General features: G+C 43.4%; 2 protein-coding genes across 8 annotated transcripts in view; one reads left to right on the top strand and one right to left on the bottom strand.

The window, feature by feature from the left end:
• decr1 (2,4-dienoyl CoA reductase 1, mitochondrial) overlaps positions 1–10,521 on the bottom strand; it is a 40,810-nt gene extending 30,289 nt beyond the window's left edge. The window contains exons 1-2 of one of the 4 annotated variants that reach the window (XM_048529486.2): positions 10,346–10,521; positions 4,015–4,217 (exon numbers count right to left, since the gene is read on the bottom strand). In XM_048529486.2, the coding sequence (XP_048385443.1) occupies positions 4,015–4,217; positions 10,346–10,414 (272 nt within the window). In that variant the 5' untranslated portion in view covers positions 10,415–10,521. Of the gene's footprint in view, positions 1–4,014; positions 4,218–4,291; positions 4,408–9,443 lie in introns of those variants that run through there. The other 3 variants (XM_048529485.2, XM_048529487.2, XM_048529488.2) reach the window with 3 other exon arrangements.
• Positions 10,522–10,536: 15 nt separating this feature from the next.
• Positions 10,537–24,429, top strand: part of nbn (nibrin) — a 62,494-nt gene continuing 48,601 nt past the window's right edge. For all 4 annotated transcript variants that reach the window (XM_059646121.1, XM_059646119.1, XM_059646120.1 and 1 more), the window contains exons 1-5: positions 10,537–10,675; positions 15,302–15,435; positions 19,453–19,601; positions 20,310–20,469; positions 23,584–23,687. In XM_059646121.1, coding sequence (XP_059502104.1) covers positions 10,642–10,675; positions 15,302–15,435; positions 19,453–19,601; positions 20,310–20,469; positions 23,584–23,687 — 581 coding nt within the window. In that variant the 5' untranslated portion in view covers positions 10,537–10,641. The remainder of the gene's footprint in view (positions 10,676–15,301; positions 15,436–19,452; positions 19,602–20,309; positions 20,470–23,583; positions 23,688–24,429) is intronic.

Genomic DNA, 24,429 nt, shown 5'->3' with positions numbered 1-24,429 from the left:
GTCTTTCTTGTTCTAAGGATGGTGTCTCTCTTATAGGTGAAAGAACCATAAATACTGAGCAGTTATGGCTTCTCATCCAAGTGGATATTCTTTATCTGTGCAGCTATTCCTCTGTAATGAGTATCACAACCAAGTCAAACATTTAATGAACACCCAAAATGATGCTAAATAAAAATGGGAAGAACTGCAGATGCTGTAAATCAGAAACAAAAACAGATGTTGCTGTTAAAGCTCAGCAAGTCTGGCAGGATCTGTGAAGAGAAAACAAAGTTAACGTTTTGGGTCTGGTGACCCCTCCTCAGAACAGATACGAACAAGGAAAATGTTGGTTTATATGCTGAAGATAGGAAGGGCAACTGGGTAGGTGTAGATGATAGGTTGGGGATAGAGCCCAGAGCGACAGAACAGTTGGACAGACATCGGAGTTGATAATGATCTGGCTAGGGGGGTGCATATCTGTTAATGGAGACTGTCAGTGGCTAACAATAGTTAGTGCACAATGGCAGATGATGTGATATGTTCGCTGAGCCACTGCAGCAGGCCTGAACAGAGGTGTGCTAAAGTGGCAGGCAACAGGAAGCTCAGGGTCTTTTTTGTGGGCAGAACGTAGATATTCTGTGAAGCTATCACCAATTCTACACTTTGTTTCCTCAATGTAGGGGAAACGGCATGGTGAGCAGCAGATGCAGTAGACTAGATTCTAGGAAGTGCAGTTAAAATGCGACCACGCATGCAAGGTATATTTGGGCCCTTGAATGCTGAGGAGGAAGGAGGTAAATAGACAGGTGTTTCACCTATGGTGGTTGCAGGGGTAAGGTGCCTTGGGGGTGTTGGGAGTGAGGCAGAGTGGACCAGGGAGTCCCAGAGGAAACGGTCCCTGTGGGAGGAGGACAAGAGAGGAGAGGAGAATATGGGTCTGGTGGTGGAATCTCACTGAAGGTGGCAGAAATGGCAGCTAATTGTCTTCTGGATGTGGGTACTAGTGGGATGGTAGGTAAGGACAAGGGGAATCCTATTGCTGTTGCGGGAGGGAAGAAAGGCGATGAGGATGGGTGCGTGGGAGATGGGTCGGACCCAATTGAGGGTCCTGTTGACAAAGATGCTGGGGAACCATCGGTTGAGGAATAAGGTGGACACTCTGTGGCTCCCTTGTCAAAGTTAGTCTCGTCAGAGCATGTGCAACGGAGATGGAGAAACTGGGAGAATGGAATGGAGTCTTTACAGGAAGCAGGGTATATAGTAGCCCAGATAGCTGTGGGAGCCAATGGATTTATAGTGGATATTAGTGGCCAGTCTGTCCCCAGAGACAGAAACATAGATTTTGAAGAAGGGAAAGGAGGAGTCAGAGATAGACCAGGTGAAAGTGAGGGAAGTGTGGAAACGGGAGGTGAAATTGATGAACTTTTCTAATTCCAGACGAGACAGGGAAGCTGCAGCGGTGATATCATCAATATATCAGAGAAAGACTTCTGGGTGGGGGCCAGAATAGGACTAGAACAAGGAATGTCCCACGTATCCCACAAAGAGACAGGCATAAGTCAGGCCCATGCCCATGGCCAACCCTCTGACCTGAAGAAAATGAAAAGAATTAAAAGAAAAGTTGTTGAAGGGGAGGATGAGCTTGGCCAAGTGGAGGAGGGTGGTGGTGGGTGGGGAAGTTTCTGGCATTAGCTCCAGGAAGCAAAAATAGGGGATGGACATGTGAAGGGATTGCACGTCCATGGTGAAGAGGCGGTGACTGGAGCCTACAAGCTGGAAATTCCAAAACTGGGGTAAAGCGCTAGAGGAGTCATATACAAGGGCAGGGACTGGACCAGTGGAGAAAAGACCAAGTCGAGGTTGGAAGAGGGGAGTGGTGCAGGAGCAGGCTGAAACAATGGGTCTGCCCCAGCAGTCCTGTTTGTAGATTTTTGGGAGGAGGTAGAAGTAGGCTGTGTGGGGCTGGGGGACTATCAACATGGAGGCATTGGTGAGACAGGGTGAAATCATCAGATGAAATGAGATCACTGAATGCAGTGGGTACAATGGCTTGTTTTGTCTTGGTACGGTTATGGTCCAGGGGAAGGTAGGTTGAGGTTTCTGACAGATGGCACTAAGCCTCTGCAATGGAGGGGTCAGTAAGCCGCACTGCAACAGTACCACCTTCATCAGCAGGCTTAATTACAAAGTTGGGGTTGGAGCTAAGCATATGGAGTACAGTCAGTTCAGAAGGAGACAGGTTAGACTGGTTGAGGGGGCGGAGAAATTGAAGTGACCAATGCTATGTCAACAGTTCTCAATTAATAGATCGAGCACACGTAAAAGGCTAGAGGTAGGAATCCAGATGGAAGGAGTTGTGCGAAAGGGTCTGTGCAACAGAAAGAGGACTCTTGCCCATAGAAATGAGCATGGATACAAAGACGATGATCAGTTCAAAGCCATGTTATGCCTGAAATTCATTAAGGTGGGGACGCAAAGGGATAAAACTGAGATCTTCGCTGAGAATAAAACATGTGTTCGTCAGCACCATTGTCGAGAGGGCCCTCAACAGGATCCGGCCCATCTCCCTCACTACCGCCCTCACCCCATCTCTTCCCTCCCACAACAGCAATAGGGTCCCCCTTGTCCTTATCTAGCATCCCACTAGCCATTTCCATCATCCAATGAGATGCCACCACAAATCACATACTCCCCTCTCGTCTTCACTTTCCGCAGGGACCATTCTTTCTGGGACACCCTTGTCCATTCCTCCTACACTCCCAACAACCCCCACAGCTCCTTCCCCTGCAATTGCAGAAGGTCTAACACTTGGCCATTTACCTCCTCCTTCCTCAGTATCCAAGGGCCCAAACATACCTACCAGGTGAAGCAGCACTTTACTGCATTCACTGCTCACAATATGGCCTCCTCTACATTGGGGAAATGCAATGTAGACTGGGTGACTGCTTCGCAGAACATCTATGTTCTGCCAACAAAAAAGACCCTGAGCTTCCCGTTGCCTGCCACATTAACACACCATCTGGTTCCCTGGCCAACATCCCTGTCTCAGGCCTGCTGCAGCGGTCCAATGAAACTCAGTGCAAACTGGAAGAACACCACCTCATTTTCTGCTTGGGAACCCAGTAGGCCTTCAGACTCCATATTGAGTTCAATCATTTTTGGGCCTGGACGCCCCCATGTCTTAGCTCCCTGCCCATACACAGGCCGTGTTATCATACTGTCTGCCATTACACACTACTTATTGTTAGCCACTAACAGTTCCCAGTAACAGTCTATACATCCTCCTAGCCTGATCCTTATCACCTCCTTTGTTCATCTCACTATTCTTCTCTCTCAATGGGTTCTATCCTCAGTGATAGTTTACACCTTACCCCCTCCCCCACCCTATCTTCTGCTTGTGAACTGACATTTTCCTAGCTATCATCAGATCTCAGGAACAATCACCAGACCCAAGACATTAATTTCGATTTATCTTCACAGATGGTGCTACACCTGTTGTGCTTTTCCAGTAACTTTTGCTTTTGACCCAAAGTGATAGCTTTTTTCAACAATGAGTTGTAGCTAGAGGGAGGTTTCTCTTTGCCTCCCCTTCTTGTCACCCAGGAACACTGAAGAATATTGGAATCCCCCTAACAAACTCAGCATAAAGCAAAAATTAAATTTGCAACCTTTGATGAACTGTGCACCTCAGTTCCACAATAAAAACTAATATATCAAGGAACTGAAGGTAATTGTTTAAGAGGCACAACCTGTCAAGAAAATATTTAGCTCTAGTGCAATTCAGAGAAATCTTGGGGTACATCTCGTGAAGCTTCGATTTATTTTATTCATTCATGAGATGTTGATGTTGCTGGCTGGTCTAGCATTTATTATTCATCCCTAGTTGCCTTGGAGAAGTTGACCTAAAACTACCTATTGGTTCATTTTTAATGTACCCTAAGTGGATAACTAAGGTGAACACAGCATTGGCTACAATGTACTGAAGTTAAGCAAAGTTGAAGAACATCATTCGCTATGTACATTTCATTTACTTACCTACTTGCAATAACACATTCAGCACCCAAAGAGGACAGGGCAGTTGTCATTCCCTTCCCGAGTCCAGTACCTCCACCGGTGATAAAGGCTAGTTTACCCTTAAATGTTCCAGGTGGCAGCATCAGCGTTTGCATTTCAGACAGCTTTACGACTTGAGCAGAGTCATTACTTTGGTACAGAACCTTGGCTCCTTGATTAAAAAACTGCAAAAATACAACATAATCAACACTATTTTGTATGATCCTAAAAATAAAAATTTAAAGTGTTTCACTATTACCTGTGTGTCCTTTAAGGAAGGATATAAACTGCACAATTTTCAACAATATGTAAAAAAGAGTTAACGTTTTGGGTCCGGTGACCCTTCATCAGAACAGTTCTGAGGAAGAGTCACCGGACCCAAAACATTAACTTTTTTTTCTCCTCCACTGATGCTGCCAGACCTGTTGAGCTTTTCTAGTAACTTTGTTTTTGTTCAAAACCTAACGTTTTGTTTACATCAAGTAATCTTATGCTAATAACATGCAAGACACTTGCAAGTTTAAAGATATGTTGAAAGCCCTCTTACTTTCAAGCTATTCTTCAGACTGTACAAATAACAGTTGTATGCTTAATTGAAGAACTTAAAAATTCAGTACTGATACATCTATCAGCAGACTCCATGAAAGCTTTACTGGTAATTTGCCTCAAAGGATCTTGTGCACAGAATTGTATTTATTCATAATATTAAGTCAATATACTACTTTTAATGCTGGACCACTGACACATGGAAATACTTGTCAAAGGATACAAATAAGACTTTTTCATAAAAGCTTACAAATTAAAAGATTCATCTCTGGATTAACATTGTAAGTAGTTAACCAGATGATTGGTGTTAATTGATTAATTAGTTGATTGCATCACTGTAAGAGAAGCTCAAAACCTATGGCCATGCTAGTTTGAACATGCCTGATCTCAGAAACTAAGCAGACTAAGGCCTAATCAGTACTTAAATGGGGGAACCACTGAGAATATCAGCTGTTAGCTTTCTTTTCCCTCTAACTCCATTTTGCTTTAGTTCCCTATGCCTCCTCAGCACTTCTTAGATGGTGGCATCATCCTTACCAGGCTTTGCTGGTTAGTGTTTCATTAACCACATGGTGCTTTCCTGGTGGTGGAAAAAAAAAGTCTTTCCACACTTTTTATTGTGTCACTGTATATTTTTAAAAAAAACATACATAGCCAGAGGTGATTTGGGGAAAAATATAAGCATTACTGCTATGCCTCTTGGGTAGAAAAGAAAGCTTAAGTAGGACTGCTGCATGGAAAGAGCTGTAAGACTAAAGGTAGTTAATAAACTTAAGAAAGATGCCTCCGATTAGAAAAAAAAAGTCTTGGTTTCTGTTGCAATGACTGACAATGAAGTGACATTGGTACTAGAAGATGGTTGCATAAAACGTGAAGATTGGAAAGCAAGTTTTTTTTCAGAAAGAACAAAAACATACCTTCAGTAAATGTAACAACTGAAGCATTGATATGAGAACATGGGGGTGTACATATCTAATGTTCTAAAGGAAATGGTCTTTGGGAGTAACGAGAAACATTTGCCCAAAGAACTTTATGCAGAAAACAGTTTTCCTGGGACAATGTACGTTCAACAGAGGGTTATAGTTGAGAATTGATCTCGTTACCCAAAAGGAACGAAGAGATTTCCAACATAAAGTGGGTTGATGAGCATTGCCAGTTATTAAACAGTTACACAAGATGCTTGGGTCAAGAAATTATCTGAAAACCTCTAAAGGGGATACTGTAAGTAACGAGAAAATTAAGAACAAGAAAAAAATTGTTTGGTTTGCTTTGATTAAACTTTTCAGTTGTTTAGAGCAGAAATATAGGAGGTTGAATATGAAAAAGAATGCTACTGATTGGTATAAGATGTAGAATCAGAACTAAAGCTTGATTTTTATGATGTTTGTTCAAAGACTCTATTTCTTAAAAGTTTTATTTCTGGAAAAAGGGGGAATCTGATGATAAAGCAAGTAGTTACAGTGGTACCTGGGGTTAATTAACTGAATCAAGGGAAAATCCAACTGGACCAATGTGTGGAATGCTGGAAGATTAAGTAGCCAATAAAGTCCACAATAAAAGGTGCTTTGTACCAAACAGCTTGGATCAAAATTGACACGAATCCAGTTAGGTTTTCATACCTACTGCAGTTTGAGTTTTACAGTTAAGAATGCAACAGCTGAGGGAATTAAGGTTTCAAAAGATTTTATTCCAGAAATATGTATTTGTCAAGAACCTCCACACAGATCCTGCTGATCTTCCATTCTGACATGCAAATTGCTAGTGTCTCCATTTTCTTGGAACTTCTAAGGTACTTACAACAGATCAGACTACATTGTAGCAGTTAAATTCCAATGCAGTATCAATACTTCAATTAATGTTACTTAAATAATTTTTTAGTTTACATACACATTTTTATGTTAAAAGAAAGTCTGTCACCATAGTCATTGTGAATGATAGGGCTGCTCTCAAAGGTTGGTGGTTTAATCTGATGGTCAAAATGCATCAGGACAGAACGAGGAGGACAGTCCTTCATGGTACCCTCAGTTTGTACAGGAATGGAACCTGTGCTATTGGCAGTAGTTTACACTGCAAACAAACCATCTCGCCAACCGAGTTAATGTTGAATCAAATGACTCATCAAAACAATCCAGTTTAGTTTCAGACTGTTGTCAAAAAATACAGTACTGTCAGGAAGCAGAATCAAAAAAAAAAAATCAATAATCTCAATTTTTATGACTTGGACACCAGGAACAGATCTGGGAAAAGGGACATCAATTAAAAGAATGAGAAATGGGTGCTAATTGGTCAGGCCATTACTATAGAGGAACAGCAAGCACGATCAATTGTTGATCTTAGTTCTCAGACAAAGCAGTAGACTATGATCAATCAGGTTGTTATCAAAACGCAGCACTGTATGTCCTTGTTACATATTTTACCCAGCAACAATGATGCCATGTATGTAAATACCTTTTCGTCATAAAATAGGGTCCTGTATGTTAACACGTAGCTTCTAGCACGCACAAGTGCAGCACATAGACTGGATTTTGTTTGTAAATCAGCTTGTTCAAAACTGTTATTATGCACCTTTAGTGCAAGGAAGACTCGAATACAGGCTTCCTAGCTCAGTGGTAGGGACATTGCTACTGCACTACAAAGCCTTTCATGGGCTCATGTAGATATTTTCTAATCAAGCTCTTCAGTTATTGTGCAACACATCTGCAGCAAATGCACGTTGAACCCATGTCACCTCATGCAGAGGTAGGGATATTATCATGTGCCACAACCACTCTACACACCGCTTAAACAACTAATCAGAGATACTGTGACATCTCTGGAGTAGATGGGGCTTGAACCTAGGCCTCTTTGCTCAGAGGTAAATTCATTACTCTTGCACCACAACAGCCATCATCAAATTCTCAAATCTCTGTGCTTAATTTAAGCCAAGGTGCCATTACACATTTGTACGGTCTAGAAAAGCTGCAGCAGACTGTAACCAGGTCTACAGGTTGATAGATCGATATGTCTAATTTATTTTTTAAGTCATCCTCTTCAGGCATACTTTGAGCAGGTGGGATTTGAATGGATTGTCTGACCCAAAGGTAGAAACACTACCATTGTGCCACAACAGCCCTACTCAATGATCTCAAAATGATTTCTGACATTAAATAGGTCAGAGTGCTAACAATAAGTGTCCAATAGCAGAATTATACCTTTTGATGGACACAAGTGATTTCAAGATTGCAAGTATATGCTGGTTGAGCACAACTGGCATACTATTACAAATACTCAATAGAATGTGTGGTTTAATGCATACTTGTGTAAGGAGTCACACTTATTTAAGGAGTGGGGGCAGCTAAGGATTAAAAGAATTAAACAGTGAAATGGCTAAAGTAAGAAATGAATACTTGCATTGGAAAATTGTTACCCACACTTCAGTTCAAACAAAGTTTAAAACTACCAAAGTGGCTGTGTGGATTAGATAGACTAAAAAACACCAGGACCAGACAAAACATATTGAAGGATATGAAGGGATGAGCGTGTAATTTGCAAAGGCACTGGACATAAGTTTTCCAATCAGCTGGCACCAATGAACTAGAGACTTGCAATTGTCAAAAAAAGTGTAAATATAACATAGGAAGTAAAGGCCAGACATTTTAACCTCAGTAGTTACTTCTTGAAATGACAATTCAGTGTCAAACTGTTAACAAGAAAAAATCAAATTTAATCTGTTTTAGTGAGCTAAGAAATAGCTGATGAGGGTAACACCTTCAGGTTGTGATGAATATAGATGTTCGAAAGGCATTTAAGTACTTCTCAGTAGGCTTGGGTAAGAGTTAGAGCGACTGAATAAGACAATAACAAATAGATACAAGCTGACTGATCAGAAAATGCAACATTGGCTGTTCATCTTCAAACTGCAGGAAGAATCCAGGATGGAGCTTCCCAGAGATTGGTACTGGGACGCCCACACTTCCTGAAATACAGTAACAATTTACATTATGTACAGGACAACTTCAAAATTTGCAAACAATACTAAATTCAATACACAAAACATGAGATGTTCAAATAAAGTAGGCAGGTTAATGGAATAGATGCAAGCATAAATGTAACAAGAAAAATTGAAAGGAATTGTTGAGGAAGAACACGAAGAGACAAAGTGGGCATAAGCAGAAGCAGCTGGGTGTACATGAACATAAAATCATTGAAAATGGCAGAACGAGTTGATGGAGTTTTAAAGCATAGTAATATCCAGGATTTTATTAATAGGCATTAAACTTGTTAAATATTGGATATAAAACAAAAGAACGATGAGTGCCGTAAATCAAACTAAAACAGAAATTGCTTGAAAAGCTCAGCTGGTCTGGCAGCATCTGTGGACAGAAATCAGAGTTATTGTTTCAGGTCCAGTGATTCTGCCAGAACTGCTGAGCTTTTCCAGTAATTTGTCTTTGTTTGAGAAATATTGGTTTGGCCCTAACTAGAATAGCGTACTCAGTACAGAGCGACACACATTAGGAACAACATTAAGATATTAGAGGGGATCCAGAAATACTTACAACTCATAGAAATTAAAGGCCTACATTTATGTGGGTATTTCAGAACCATTTTTCTTAGGTCAAGGTCCAAATCATGAGCAGTTTGCAGAGAGTAGATTAAGAAAAACTATTCCTACTATTGATAGTATCAAGGGGACACACATGTAAAGATAACTGACAAAAGAAACAGCAGGGACAAAAATCTTTTCATACAAGTGGTTAAACTTAGGAATGTATTGCCTGTGTTCAGTAGAGGCAGGTTTAATTAAGACATTCAAGAGGTAGTTAGATGACTGACAGGATTGAGGGTACATCATTTAGGACAGTAATGAGGAGACATTTCCTCACCCAAACAGTGATAAGTCTGTGGAATTCGGTACCACAGGAAGTCGTTGATGCCAAAGCATTGAGGAGTGTTCAAAAGACAGTGAGATTTGGCACTTGTGCAAATGAGATCAAAGGTTATGAGAAGAAAACAGGATTAGGCTATATTGAAAGAAACCAAAAGAACTGTAGATGCTGTTAATCTGGAAGAAAGACAGAAGTTACTGGAAAAGCTCGGCAGATCTGGCAGCATCCGTGAAGAAAAAAAGTCAGAGTTAACGTTTCAGGTCCAGCAACCCTTCCTCAGAACTGATGGTAGCTAGAAAAACGTTGATTTATTTGCAGGCTATTGAATGGACGATCAGCCATGATCGTGAAGAATGGTGGAGCAGAATAACAAAAGTGTAGAGCTGGATGAACACAGCAGGCCAAGGAGCATTTTAGGAGCACAAAGGCTGACGTTTCGGGCCTAGGCTCTTCGGACTCGATTGGCCTCCTCCTGCTCCTATCTTCTGTCACTAACAGGATACGACCACGTAAACTGCTCCTTCACCATACATACGCAAGTCCTGAGCTGTAGGTGTGCATGAACCTCATGACTATTTGCTACGTTGAGTGACGCAGTTGGAGAGGCTCAACAGATCTACCAGCATCTGTGGAGTGCAAAAGTTAATGTTTCATGCGAAGTACAATTAATCCTATAAAGACTAGTTGGCCCTGCTTCTGTTCTTGCTTCAGCACCCTTCACATTCCACAAACGGATGAAAAGGTCACTCAGTTCAAGAGCTCAAACATGAACTCAGTGTGCGCTTCGACACGATCTGATTTGTTGGAAGTGTCCACGGTTCAGGTGGACTTAGAAGGCGAGCTCCTGACCAACTCGCTGAACTACTCATTAAAACATATTATCCACACTAGCACCTCACCCGCTCTGTGCGACTAAAGCGAGCCGCGGTCACAGCAAACCTGCACCTCAAACCGACACAAACACCCATCGCTCGTTCAGACTAAATGCGACAAAAGCCTCTGATTTTACTGACTGCTACACACGGTTTCCCCACCCCCAAGTACGGAGAGGGCGGTCACTCGGCGAGCGCCTCACTTCCGGCGGCAAAGGTCACGCGATGTGGCGCGAACGCTCCGCCTCCTGCAGTGGGTCGTCGCAATGATGTCGGATCGCTGAGAGAGTTCGGTGGCGGTGGGGGACCGTGTTTAAGTGAATATGTGGTCGTTAGTGCCGATCGCCTCAGCCGGAGGTTTGTTTATAGTCCCGGTTGTTGTCAGTTATGAAGTGTCTGGTAGTGCATGCTCGCTTTTTGCCACAAACCATCTATGTACTTCTGTAGCCCCCAGTGGGCAATATCGGGCGAGCGGGACACCAGCTGTGGACCTGTTGACCACTGTTTGTATCTGAGAGTGCATTAAGATAGCCGCATGTAACTGCGTGATTAAGAGGATGATGGGCCCGGTTTTGAAAGGCCAGCTAAACTTGGTATTTAGGCCATGCGTTGTGGGACGGATTGACAGGCCCTGCACGATGTAGAATAAGATATTAGAACAACCACTTCCTACAGACTAAGGGGGTGGCCATGGGCACCCGCATGGGCCCCAGCTATGCCTGCCTCTTTGTAGGTTACGTGGAACAGTCCCTCTTCCGCACCTACACAGGCCCCAAACCCCACCTCTTCCTCCGGTACATTGATGACTGTATCGGCGCCGCCTCTTGCTCCCCAGAGGAGTTCGAACAGTTCATCCACTTCACCAACACCTTCCACCCCAACCTTCAGTTCACCTGGGCCATCTCCAGCACATCCCTCACCTTCCTGGACCTCTCAGTTTCCATCTCAGGCAACCAGCTTGTAACTGATGTCCATTTCAAGCCCACCGACTCCCACAGCTACCTAGAATACACCTCCCACCCACCCTCCTGCAAAAATTCCATCCCCTATTCCCAATTCCTCCGCCTCCGCCGCATCTGCTCCCACGATAAGACATTCCACTCCCGCACATCCCAGATGCCCAAGTTCTTTTAGGACCGCAACTTTCCCCCCACAGTGATCGAGAACGCCCTTGACCGCGTCTCCCGTATTTCCCGCAACACATCCCTCACACCCCGCCCCCGCCACAACCGCCCTAAGAGGATCCCCCTCGTTCTCACACACCACCCTACCAACCTCCGGATACAACGCATCATCCTCCGACACTTCCGCCATTTACAATCCGACCCCACCACCCAAGACATTTTTCTATCCCCACCTCTGTCTGCTTTCCGGAGAGACCACTCTCTCCGTGACTCCCTTGTTCGCTCCACACTGCCCTCCAACCCCACCACACCCGGCACCTTCCCCTGCAACCGCAGGAAATGCTACACTTGCCCCCACACCACCTCCCTCACGCCTATCCCAGGCCCCAAGATGATATTCCACATTAAGCAGAGGTTCACCTGCACATCTGCCAATGTGGTATACTGCATCCACTGTACCCGGTGCGGCTTCCTGTACATTGGGGAAACCAAGCGGACGCTTGGGGACCGCTTTGCAGAACACCTCCGCTCAGTTCGCAACAAACAACTGCACCTCCCAGTCACAAACCATTGCAACTCCCCCTCCCATTCTCTAGATGACATGTCCATCATGGGCCTCCTGCAGTGCCACAATGATGCCACCCGAAGGTTGCAGGAACAGCAACTCATATTCCGCCTGGGAACCCTGCAGCCATATGGTATCAATGTGGACTTCACCAGTTTCAAAATCTCCCCTTCCCCTACTGCATCCCTAAACCAGCCCAGTTCGTCCCCTCCCCCCACTGCACCACACAACCAGCCCAGCTCTTCCTCCCCCACCCACTGCATCCCAAAACCAGTGCAACCTGTCTCTGCCTCCCTAACCGGTTCTTCCTCTCACCCATCCCTTCCTCCCACCCCAAGCCGCACCCCCATCTACCTACTAACCTCATCCCACCTCCTTGACCTGTCCGTCTTCCCTGGACTGACCTATCCCCTCCCTACCTCTCCACCTATCTTCTTCACTCTCCATCTTCAGTCCGCCTCTCCCTCTCTCCCTATTTATTCCAGTTCCCTCTCCCCATTCCCCTCTCTGATGAAGGGTCTAGGCCCGAAACGTCAGCTTTTGTGCTCCTGAGATGCTGCTTGGCCTGCTGTGTTCATCCAGCCTCACATTTTATTATATTAGAACAAGACCGCTTAGGTCTGTTGTGATAGCTAAATGAATCATGGCTGATTTGTGCCTGAAAACCATCCGTCACGTTTTGACTTTATCCTTTCATTCCTCACGACTAGTAAAAAAACGTTTCTCAAATACGCATTTAACCCTGTACCAATAGATTCAACTCTGCAGTTAACTCAAAGTGCAACGATTAAAGACTTTCCTATCCCGGTTTCTCTTTTGATAATGTGTGGTGAATGGGCAGAAAGTGAACAGGGTACCCAAGAATTCTGGTCTCCAGTCTTCTTAAGAACAAGATCATTTTTTTGAACTGAAGTGCTACACTCGGATCTACCTCAAGGCAAATGCAGCATATTCAAATAGTTTAGATTTAGTGCTACAGAAATTTAAAACCAATTTGGGAATAAGGACGAGAATTGTGTGCATTGCATTTCTAAGTTAGAAGGGATACCCAACAATGGATAATTTGCTGAATTTGTTAGTCCACAAAACAATAGAAGTTGTGCCATTATAGGTCACAGCTAATTGAAGGAATATGCTTTCATGAAATTGTGAACTTGATTTCAGCTTGTACAACAGTTTTATTATATGATTTTGGGAGACAGTGAAAGAAAGGAAGCTGCCCTCAAGATTCTTCAAGCATGGAATGTTTGGCTACAGAGCATGTTTAGGATTTTTTTAAAAATTGCTTCTTGTAGAGGAAAATACATTACAGACTGGAAACAGATAAATGCAAGATAGTGGGACTAATTTTCCGTTGGTTGAATAAAGGACTGATAGCAATACAATGGGGAGAATACGAGATAACAAAGTGTGGAGCTGGATGATCACACCAGGCCAAGCAGCATCTTAGGAGCACAAAAGCTGATGTTTTGGGCCTAGACCCTTCATCAGAAAAGGGGGCTGGGGAGTGGGTTCTGAAACAAATACGGAGAGAGAGGGAGGTGGATCAAGGATGGATGGAGGAGAAGATAGGTGGAAAGGAGACAGACAAGTTAAAGGAGCAGGGATGGAACCTGTAGAGGTGAGTGTAGGTGGGTAGGTAGGGAGGGTATAGGTCACTTTGGGGAAGGCGGACAAGTCAAGGGGGCGGGATGAGGTTAGTAGGTAGGAAATAGAGGTGCGGCTTGAGGTGGTAGGAGGGGATAGGTGAGAGGAAGAACAGGTTAGGGAGGCGGGGACGAGCTGGGCTAGTTTTGGGATGTAGTGGGGGAAGGGGAGATTTTAAAGCTTGTGAAATCCACATTGATACCATTGAGCTGTAGGGTTCCCAAGCGGCATATGAGTTGTTGTTCCTGCAAATTTCGGTTGGCATCGTTGTGGCACTGCAGGAGGCCAGGATGGACGTGTCATCTAAGGAATAGGAGGGGGAGTTGAAATTGTTCGCGATTGGGAGGTGCAGTTGTTTATTGCGAACCGAGCGTAGGTGTTCTGCAAAGCAGTCCCCAAGCCTCCGCTTGGTTTCCCCGATGTAGAGGAAGCCACAGCGGATGCAGTGTACCGCATTGGCAGATGTGCAGGTGAAATCTGCTTGATGTGGAAAGTCTTCTTGGGGCCTGGGATGGGGGTGAGGGAGGAGGTGTGGGGGCAACTGTAGCACTTCCTGCGGTTGCAGGGGAAAGTGCTGGGTGTGGTGGGGTTGGAGGGGAGCGTAGAGTGGGCAAGGGATTTCACAAGCTTCAAATTCTCCCTTCCCCACCCCCCCCCCAACTGTATCCCAAAAACAGCCCAGGTTGTCCCTGTCTCCCTAACCTGTTCTTCCTCTCACCTATCCCCTCCTAACACCTCAAGCCGCACCTCCATTTCCTACCTACTAACCTCATCCCGCCCCCTTGACTTGTCCGCCTTCCCCAAAGTGACCTATACCCTCCCTACCTACCCACCTACACTCACCTCTACAGGTTCCATCCCTGCTCCTTTAACTTGTCTGTCTCCTTTCCACCTATCTCCCCCTCCCTCCCTATTTATTTCAGAACCCTCTCCTCATTCCCCTTTTCTGATGAAGGGTCTAGGCCCGAAACATCAGCTTTTCTGCTCCTAAGATGCTGCTTGCCCTGCTGTGTTCATCCAGCTCCACACTTTGTTATCTCAGATTCTCCAGCATCTGCAGTTCCCATTATCTCTAATGTGAAAAATGGTTGCCTTCTGTCTTTAAATTTGGGTTAATATGCGGCTTAAATTATTCCAAATAGTGTTCAGAGGTAATGTATTCCAAAGACTGCTATTTATGTGCTTATTAAAACAAAACCGTACAAATACTTGACTGAGACCAAATGGTGAACGAAAACAAATCAGAATTTGTGTAGATTTGTTTCAGTGCAACACATCTGCTCAATCCTTTGTAATTGAGGGATTAAATTGATAAAATTTTACTTGTGGAATGTAGGCAACAGTGGCAAAGCAACCTTTATTGCCTGTTCTGAGGTGCTCTGGAGTTCATGTTGGACGACAGAAGAGACTTAGGACAGTTTTCTGGTGTGGTCATAAACAATTGTTCTTGAAGAAACTGCCTTGTTTGCCTCTGAATATAGTTGATTTCTTACACAAATTGCAACTGATCTTAATTTTTGAGGAGGTTTAATGATAAATATCCCTGGTAAGTATTCAGTAAGGCTGTCCTTCTGTTTTAAGGTATTTAATAAATTGATGACCTCCTTAAGCTTAAACTTCACATTACCTGTTTTTTGCATGTTTCAGAAGAGCTCTACCATTTGTTGGTTGGTGTGGATTACATTGTTGGTCGAAAGAACTGTACAATTCTTCTACGTGATGACCAGTCCATTAGTCGTTCACATGCTGCACTTTCAGTTAGTCACCCTGCTGCAAATTTGGTGAGAATTTACCTTTCAATTTTACTTTTGTAGGGCATAATACTGCTACTTTCTGCTATTGACAGGTTTTTTTAAAAAATCATTGCAGTTTGTTCAAGTTCGTTATAAACATCACTTTAGCTTCTATCGAGCATTTCAGTTATCCTGCAATATGTAGGAAGCAATGCCATGAAAAGTTTTATTTTAGTGTCTACCAAAAATATGAAGACAAAAATACTGCCTGTAACAAAAACTACTCTTGTAGCTACAGTATAATAAAATGTGAGGCTGGATGAACACAGCAGGCCAAGCAGCATCTCAGGAGCACAAAAGCTAACGTTTCGGGCCTAGACCCTTCATCAGAGAGGGGGATGGGGGGAGGGAACTGGAATAAATAGGGAGAGAGGGGGAGGCGGACCGAAGATGGAGAGTAAAGAAGATAGGTGGAGAGAGTGTAGGTGGGGAGGTAGGGAGGGGATAGGTCAGTCCAGGGAAGACGGACAGGTCAAGGAGGTGGGATGAGGTTAGTAGGTAGCGGGGGGTGCGGCTTGGGGTGGGAGGAAGGGATGGGTGAGAGGAAGAACCGGTTAGGGAGGCAGAGACAGGTTGGACTGGTTTTGGGATGCAGTGGGTGGGGGGGAAGAGCTGGGCTGGTTGTGTGGTGCAGTGGGGGGAGGGGACGAACTGGGCTGGTTTAGGGATGCAGTAGGGGAAGGGGAGATTTTGAAACTGGTGAAGTCCACATTGATACCATATGGCTGCAGGGTTCCCAGGCGGAATATGAGTTGCTGTTCCTGCAACCTTCGGGTGGCATCATTGTGGCAGTGCAGGAGGCCCATGATGGACATGTCATCAAGAGAATGGGAGGGGGAGTGGAAATGGTTTGCGACTGGGAGGCGCAGTTGTTTTTTGCGAACTGAGCGGAGGTGTTCTGCAAAGCGGTCCCCAAGCCTCCGCTTGGTTTCCCCAATGTAGAGGAAGCCGCACCGGGTACAGTGGATGCAGTATACCACATTGGCAGATGTGCAGGTGAACCTCTGCTTGATGTGGAATGTCATCTTGGGGCCTGGGATGGGGGTGAGGGAGGAGGTGTGGGGACAAGTGTAGCATTTCCTGCGGTTGCAGGGGAAGGTGCCGGGTGTGGTGGGGTTGGAGGGCAGTGTGGAGCGAACAAGGGAGTCATGGAGAGAGTGGTCTCTCCAGAAAGCAGACAGGGGAGGGGATGGAAAAATGTCTTGGGTGGTGGGGTCGGATTGTAAATGGCGGAAGTGTCGGAGGATAATGCGTTGTATCCGGAGGTTGGTAGGGTGGTGTGTGAGAACGAGGGGGATCCTCTTGGGGCGGTTGTGGCGGGGGCGGGGTGTGAGGGATGTGTCGCGGGAAATGCGGGAGACGCGGTCAAGGGCACCTGCACATCTGCCAATGTGGTATACTGCATCCACTGTACCCGGTGCGGCTTCCTCTACATTGGGGAAACCAAGCGGAGGCTTGGGGACCGCTTTGCAGAACACCTCCGCTCAGTTCGCAAAAAACAACTGCACCTCCCAGTCGCAAACCATTTCCACTCCCCCTCCCATTCTCTTGATGACATGTCCATCATGGGCCTCCTGCACTGCCACAATGATGCCACCCGAAGGTTGCAGGAACAGCAACTCATATTCCGCCTGGGAACCCTGCAGCCATATGGTATCAATGTGGACTTCACCAGTTTCAAAATCTCCCCTTCCCCCACCGCATCCCTAAACCAGCCCAGTTCGTCCCCTCCCCCCACTGCACCACACAACCAGCCCAGCTCTTCCCCCCCACCCACTGCATCCCAAAACCAGTCCAACCTGTCTCTGCCTCCCTAACCGGTTCTTCCTCTCACCCATCCCTTCCTCCCACCCCAAGCCGCACCCCCCGCTACCTACTAACCTCATCCCACCTCCTTGACCTGTCCGTCTTCCCTGGACTGACCTATCCCCTCCCTACCTCCCCACCTACACTCTCTCCACCTATCTTCTTTATTCTCCATCTTCGGTCCGCCTCCCCCTCTCTCCCTATTTATTCCAGTTCCCTCCCCCCATCCCCCTCTCTGATGAAGGGTCTAGGCCCGAAACGTCAGCTTTTGTGCTCCTGAGATGCTGCTTGGCCTGCTGTGTTCATCCAGCGTCACATTTTATTATCTTGGAATCTCCAGCATCTGCAGTTCCCATTATCTCTTGTAGCTACAGTAAACTTGTTTAAGAAATTGGAAATTGACACTCCACTATTGAGAGACTGATGAGCTCCACAATTGATTCAGGTTAGAATATAAGACTTGAAGAACACTGAGATAAATCTGTGGTCTGCGAGTTGAATTTCTATTATTTCTTAGCTACTCGACCTAAATCAGTAAAAGTGTCTATTATTTTGAGTGACATGCTGAATGTTGCTTGCTGCAGGTAATAGGTGCAGCCTATGTGTATGTGGTATACCCAGTTTATAGACTTGCAGAAACATACAGTAACAGACCCTTTGGTCCAAGTCACCCATGCTGACCAGGTATCCCAAACTGAACTCTTCTCTTTGCCTGTGTTTAACCACTCTGAGTGAAAAAGTTGCTCCTCAAGTCCCATTAAATTTTTTCCCCCTTATTTTAAACCTGTGCCATCTAGTTTAGGACTCCCCTATCCTTGGAAAAAGACCTTGGCCTCTTCATTTCTATAAACGTCTTTAAGGTCACCCATTAGCCTCTGATGCTCCAGGGTTTAAAAAGCCTTAGCTTATCCAGCTGTTTCTTATAACATAAACCCTCCAGTCCCGGCAATATCCTTGTAAATATTTTCTGCACCCTTTCTAGTTTAATAATATTTTTCCTTTGGCAGGGAGACCAGAATTGTACGTAACATTCTAGAAGTGGTGTCATCAATATCTTGTACAGCCACAACATAACATCCCAATTCCTGTACTCAACACTCTGACCAATGAAGGTTTGTTGAAGGACGCCCAAATAGAAATGGAGCATAGATTGGAAAAAAAGTTTTATAAACAGCGGTAACATTATCAGGAGATTTAAATGAAATGATCCCATTTTATCTCTATATTTATTCCACTATTTTAAATTAATATTTGATTGGAATTTGTGATTTTACAAGATAATTTTAGGAGCTGATTCATTGTAAGAAAGGTCTGATATAACTGTAGGGAAGGTTGGAATGATTGTGTCAAATGGTTATAGGCAAATCTAGTAAATAATCACAAAGCAAACATGAAACAGTAATATTGATCAGGCAGTGAATTAAAATCTGGAGTTGAAAGCTGATTGTTGGGTATCTAGTGAGCAAAGGCATTTGGGTGTGATCTGTTTTTTATTTTGTTTTCCATTCTTTCATGAGTTGTAAAAATAACAAAAAAAAAGACATATCATCTTAAATTTTCCCAAGATACATCAAGTTAAGAATTTAGATTACATTTTTGTAGAAATTCATTCACATTTTGTGCCTATTGCTAGTTAGGCCAGCAATTATTACCCAACTTTCTGGAGTAGGGCGCAATTAGTGATTCTGTGTTTAGGCTACAGGTAGTTTGCAAAGTAAAGCTTTGTATGCAGTTCCACTAATTTTGACAAAAGTGCAGTGGAGTAAGGCTAGTGTTCCACTTAAGATCATGGCAGCAACATGTCGTTTTGTCAGACTTAGAGAAACTCAGCACAAAGGTCTGCTTTCAGCCAAAAGTTCAACATCAACAAAGAGGCCTAAGACACTAATAATTGCATAGTAAACCTCTTTGTAACATTGACAGGTTGCAGAAAGAAGTAATGTATTTATATTGTGTAAAGGTCTTTATGTCGTCACAAATCCATCCGAATGCAATGTATACATGCCAGTTACCTTTGTCATTTACATTAAAACAGATTGTCTACTATCCTAATAACAATCTCACTTTCAACAAACTAGAATTGCAAAACCTAATAGTAATTTAATGTGGAATAGTGTGTAATGAGCATCACAGCTAATGGCATTAGAACAGAAAGAAGAAATGTTGAGCATTCTAAATCCATTTTCTGTCTTTTTAAAGACCCAAGTTACGAAAAATTCTGTACTGACATTAAAAGATACTTCAAAGTATGGAACCTTTGTAAATGGGGAGCGCTTACAAAATGATAGCCCGCGGATTTTGAAGGCAGGAGAATTGGTCACATTTGGTCTTTTCCAAAACAAGTTCAGGTAATTATTTTCTACCTTTTATCAAAATTTGTCTGAAATTCCATGATTAGCATTTGAAGATGGTGTACTGTTTCATTGAAAGTTTTGTTTGCTCTTAATCTCTATGTTAAATTCTTCAATCAGCTAGAAGCTTTCATGTGGAAACAGAGTTTCTATACAAGCTAATTAATGGAAATTTGTTATTGTGCTAAAGTAATTAAAACATTGCCCCTTTTACAGGGAAGAAAAATAGGTTCTTCCACTAAATCCTTTAGCAGATAAATAATGGTGTTTTATTTTGTAACAATGGACCAGGTAACCTTAAAAGAATGAAGTCCACCAGATTGTTGACTAAAACAGCTTTGCTGATCTTGAGAAGTTAAATGAAGTTTAAAGGAATTAAGGTACTACAGGATCCTAGAAAATTAGCTGCTATTGGAGGAAGCAAACAATGATGAAGTGACATTTTACATTTTATGGGCCTAACCTAGATGTGATTTCCCTTATTAGGGAATCTTATTGACTTTTTGGTATTTCGTTACAACCATAAATTGACTAACTTTAACGTTTTGAGTGTTTCTTTCAAGACTTTGTTGTGATTCTTTCTTTCTGTAGGGCATTAGCTTGAGAGTCAGTTGAAGTTGTGTCTACTGCTACTGCACAATTTTCCTGTATTAAAATATACTATAGCGTACATTTTAATGCAACAAATACATTTTTCCCCCTCAGAGTAGAATATGAACCTTTGATTGTATGCTCTTCCTGTTTGGATGGACAAGAAAAAATTGAACTAAACAAGTCAGTTCAAGCACTTGGAGGCCATCTTATCAGCAGTTGGACAGAAGCTAGCACTCACCTTGCCATGTCATCAGTCAAGGTCACTGTGAAGGTCAGTTGTACAGACTGAAGCAAAATGTTGTCTCTTTTCAGGTTTTCTGAAAGTCTTTGCCAAGCTTTAAATCCATATTTGCTGCATGTTACTGAGCACTTTATCTTAATTATAAATACGATTCTTTCACATTAAATATTTTAAAATGAAAGGACCAGCTTGTGAAATTATTATTGCTATTGAGTTTCCACTAATTCAGATAGCCTTCTATGTGTAATTTTTAATTATAAGATGATGCCCAGCATTTCCTTTGTCTTCTCCAGACATTATTGAAAATATTTCTAACTTACAGGGAACACAAGCTCAAGAAAAATGAACTTTTTGCCACTTTAGTTTTAGAAAAAACATACACTGAAAAGTTTCCAGTAAGCAAAATTGGAATCAGTGGCAAACCCCTTGGTGGTTATGTCAGGTTCGTTTTCGGAGACCCTCATGGACTTGCTGCAACAACAAGACATTGACCTGTTTAAAAAAATACAAATCCTTTTATTACCAAGCAAGTACAAGCTGTGGAGAATCACTGTACTTAACCCGGCACAGAGTGCAGAGTCTCGCAAGCAAATCTCCCCGAGCAGCGGACAGTCCCCGCTTTTTATACTTTACAAAAGATATGATACATAAAACGATTTCACAATTTACAATGACACGATACACAAAACAATTACTACAACAGACAAAAACAGGATACCAAACAACAATTACATCAAGAATATAAAAGACCAGGATATAGTATCGATTGCTAGTGAAGTGGTTGCTATTGGCAGGAGGCGATTTCGAGTTGTTGTTCAGGACAGATTGTGATTTCAAGTTGCCAGTGTGTCTGGCTAGAACAAAGTCAGTGCCCTGGCCCCTTTGTCAGCGACAGAAGTTACATACTTTAGAGGTTTCACACCTTTACAAATTTTCCCCACCTAACCCTATTTGAAACAGTTTGATTCTAATTTTCTTCATTCAGGAAGCTTAAGACAGTGTCTGCATACCGATGTGTGAGAAGATAAGGAGTTACAAAAGTTTTACGCTGAATTCCTAACTGGACTGGAAGCTTCAGGGCAGTGCCTACATGCCTATGTGTAGGTAGACAAAATACTTCTACAAATTAAAGTCTCTGTATAGGAATCAAATGCAGATAAAAGACTTTAATTTATAGAAGTATAGAAATCAATGGGATGTTATCATATTAACATCTCAGTTAGAGTCATACCTGAGGTATAGGAAGATGGTTGTGGTTGTGGGAGGTCAGTCATCTCAACTTCAGCACATCTCTGCAGGAGTTCCTCAGGATAGTGTCCTAGACCCAACCATCTTCAGCTGCTTCATCAATGATCTTCCCTCCATCACAAGGTCAGAGTGGGGATGTTCACCAAGGCTTGCACAATGTTCAGCACCATTTGTGACTCTTCAGACACTGTCCAAATGCAACAATATCTGGACAATATCCAGGCTTGGGCTGACAAAGTGGCAAGTAACATTCGCGCCACACAAATGCCAGGCTATGACCATCACCAATAAGAGACAGTCCACCCACCACACCTTGATATTCAATGGTATTACCATCACTGAATCCCCCACTATCAACATCCTGGGGGTTATCTTTGATCAGAAGCTCAACTGGACTCACTGCATAAATCCAATGGCTGCAAGAGCAGGTCCAAGGCTACGAATACTATGCCGAGTAACTCATCTGACTCCTCAAAGCCTGTTCACCATCTAGAAGGCACAAGCTAGGTGTGTCACGGAATACTCCCCACTTGCCTAGATGAGTACTGCCCCAACAACACTCAAGAAGCTTGATACCTTCTAAGGCAAAGCAGGCTGCTTGATTGGCACTGCATCCACAAGAATCCACTCCCTCAACTACCAATGCTCAGTAGCAGGAATGTGTACTATCACTAAGATGCACTGCAGAAATTCACCAAAGATCCTCAGATAGCACCTTCCAAACCCATGACCACTTCCACCTAGAAGGACAAGGACTGCAGACATATTTGGAGGAACACCATCTTCAAGCTCCCCTCCATGCCATTCACCGTCCTCTCTTGGAAGTATATCGCTGTTCTTTCGCTGTCGCTGGGTCCAAATCCTGGAGTTTCTTTTTTCATGGCATTGTGGATCAACCCACAACAGATGGATTGCAGTGGTTCAATAAGGCAACTCACCACTGCCTTCTCAAGGGCAACTAAGGTCGGGTAATAAATGCTGGCTGGCCAGCCAGTGATGCCCTCGTCCCACAAAATGTGTATAAAAATGTTTCAGATTTCTCCAAGGTCTCTCATCCCTAATTTTAACCATTTGATTTCTGCAGTTCCTTAATGTCTCCTGTTCATTGCTAACTTTGTTCTGTCATTTGCAACTTTTGCATGACTTATCTAGGCCCCAAGATGTGATATTCTCTCCTTAAACCTGTCAGCATTTCTACATTGCTGCCTTCTATTTAAGATGTTCTTGATGAGCTTTTTTTTGTTTAAGCTTTGTCACCCATCCTAATAGATTCATAGCTAAATTCTTTAAAAGTGTCCGAGAACATTTTACCACGTTTAAAGGAGCTGTAAATACACCAGTTTTCTCGAATTATGATTTTCTTCTGATTTTGCTTTATGAAAATAAAATGAGAGTTAATGCGTGTAAATGTCCAGGCCGAATGGGACAACAAATGGCTGCCTTCGCCTTCTGTGCCGTAACAATTCTGAGATTCATAACAATTCTGTGACACTTATGTTGTTTAAATTGTGATGGATGGTATAAATCGAGAATTAATGACATGTGGATCAAGTAGGTTTTAGTTCAATGCTTTCCAGACTTTTCCCTACTGTGCCATATTTCAAGGATTGAAAGTTGTCTCGACTCCTTAGTGAATGATGAACAGAAGAGGAGAAGATCTGAGAACAGGTGAAGGAGAATATCCATTGCTGCCTCTGGGTTCCAACCCCATTTGAGGTCCCTATCCTCCGATTTGGCCAGCCCTATTTTAAGTAAATGCAGTTAGCTCAAAATTTGTTCTTTGGCGAACTGAGAGTCATGCCTACTCTTAATGAGGAAGTGAGTTCTATATATGCATAGATTTAGTTGATGTGTACCAATTTTAATAATATCCAAACTTATTTTCTTTCCTGTAAGACCGTATGTGCAATGATTTGTTGTCGACCCATAGTGAAACCAGAATTCTTCATCAGTCTCACCAAGGCAATCCGGAATAGACAACATCTTCCCAGTCCAGAAAGGTAAAACGTTTTGTCAGTTTCCTTTAACTGTGATACTTGCGCTGGTTTCTGCAAAAATTGCCAACAGTGTAAATGACAGCATGAAACACTTGCAATCAAGCAGAAATTCTACTTTACTATATGTCCTGAGAGAAGCAAAGAACAAGTCAGGAAGACAGCTCCCATTCTGCCAGCGAATACACAATTTCTCCAGCTAATGTCATTATTGTGCATTTGGAAATTTGAATTGCTGCATTCTTTCGTTAAAGAGGAGATCATGCCTCAAAGAACTGCAGCCAATTTGATAGGCTGGCAATTCTGTAGCTCCAACAGTGATCAGTCATCGCAACAGTCACATTAATCCAGAGCTAGGGTAGATCTAAATGTAGGAGGTGTCACTGGAGAGGCTGGCTGCGTCAAGAGAACATGGAAAGGAGGGTTGGTATCATATTGGAGAGAATCATAGAATCCCTACAGTTTGGAAGAAGGCTATTCGGCCCACTGAGTCTGCACTGACCCTCCAAAGAGCATCTCTGGACACTACGGACAATTTAGTATGGCCCGTCCACCTCACCTGCACATTTTTGAACTGTGGGAGGAAACTGTAGCACTTGGTGGAAACCCATACAGACATGAGAACATGAAAACTCCACACAGTCAGCCATGGCTACACCTGAACCTGTGTTCCTGGCGCTGAGGCAGTACTGCTATCCAGTGTGCCACCATGCTGCCCTTTGAGAGAAGGGTGAGTCTGAAGGAATGC

This window comes from Stegostoma tigrinum, chromosome 5 (genome assembly GCF_030684315.1).
Source record: "Stegostoma tigrinum isolate sSteTig4 chromosome 5, sSteTig4.hap1, whole genome shotgun sequence".
In the NCBI taxonomy this organism is placed as follows: Eukaryota; Metazoa; Chordata; class Chondrichthyes; order Orectolobiformes; family Stegostomatidae; genus Stegostoma; species Stegostoma tigrinum.
The sequence above is the reverse complement of the archived record's forward strand: the minus strand, read 5'-3'. Positions and strand labels throughout refer to the sequence as shown.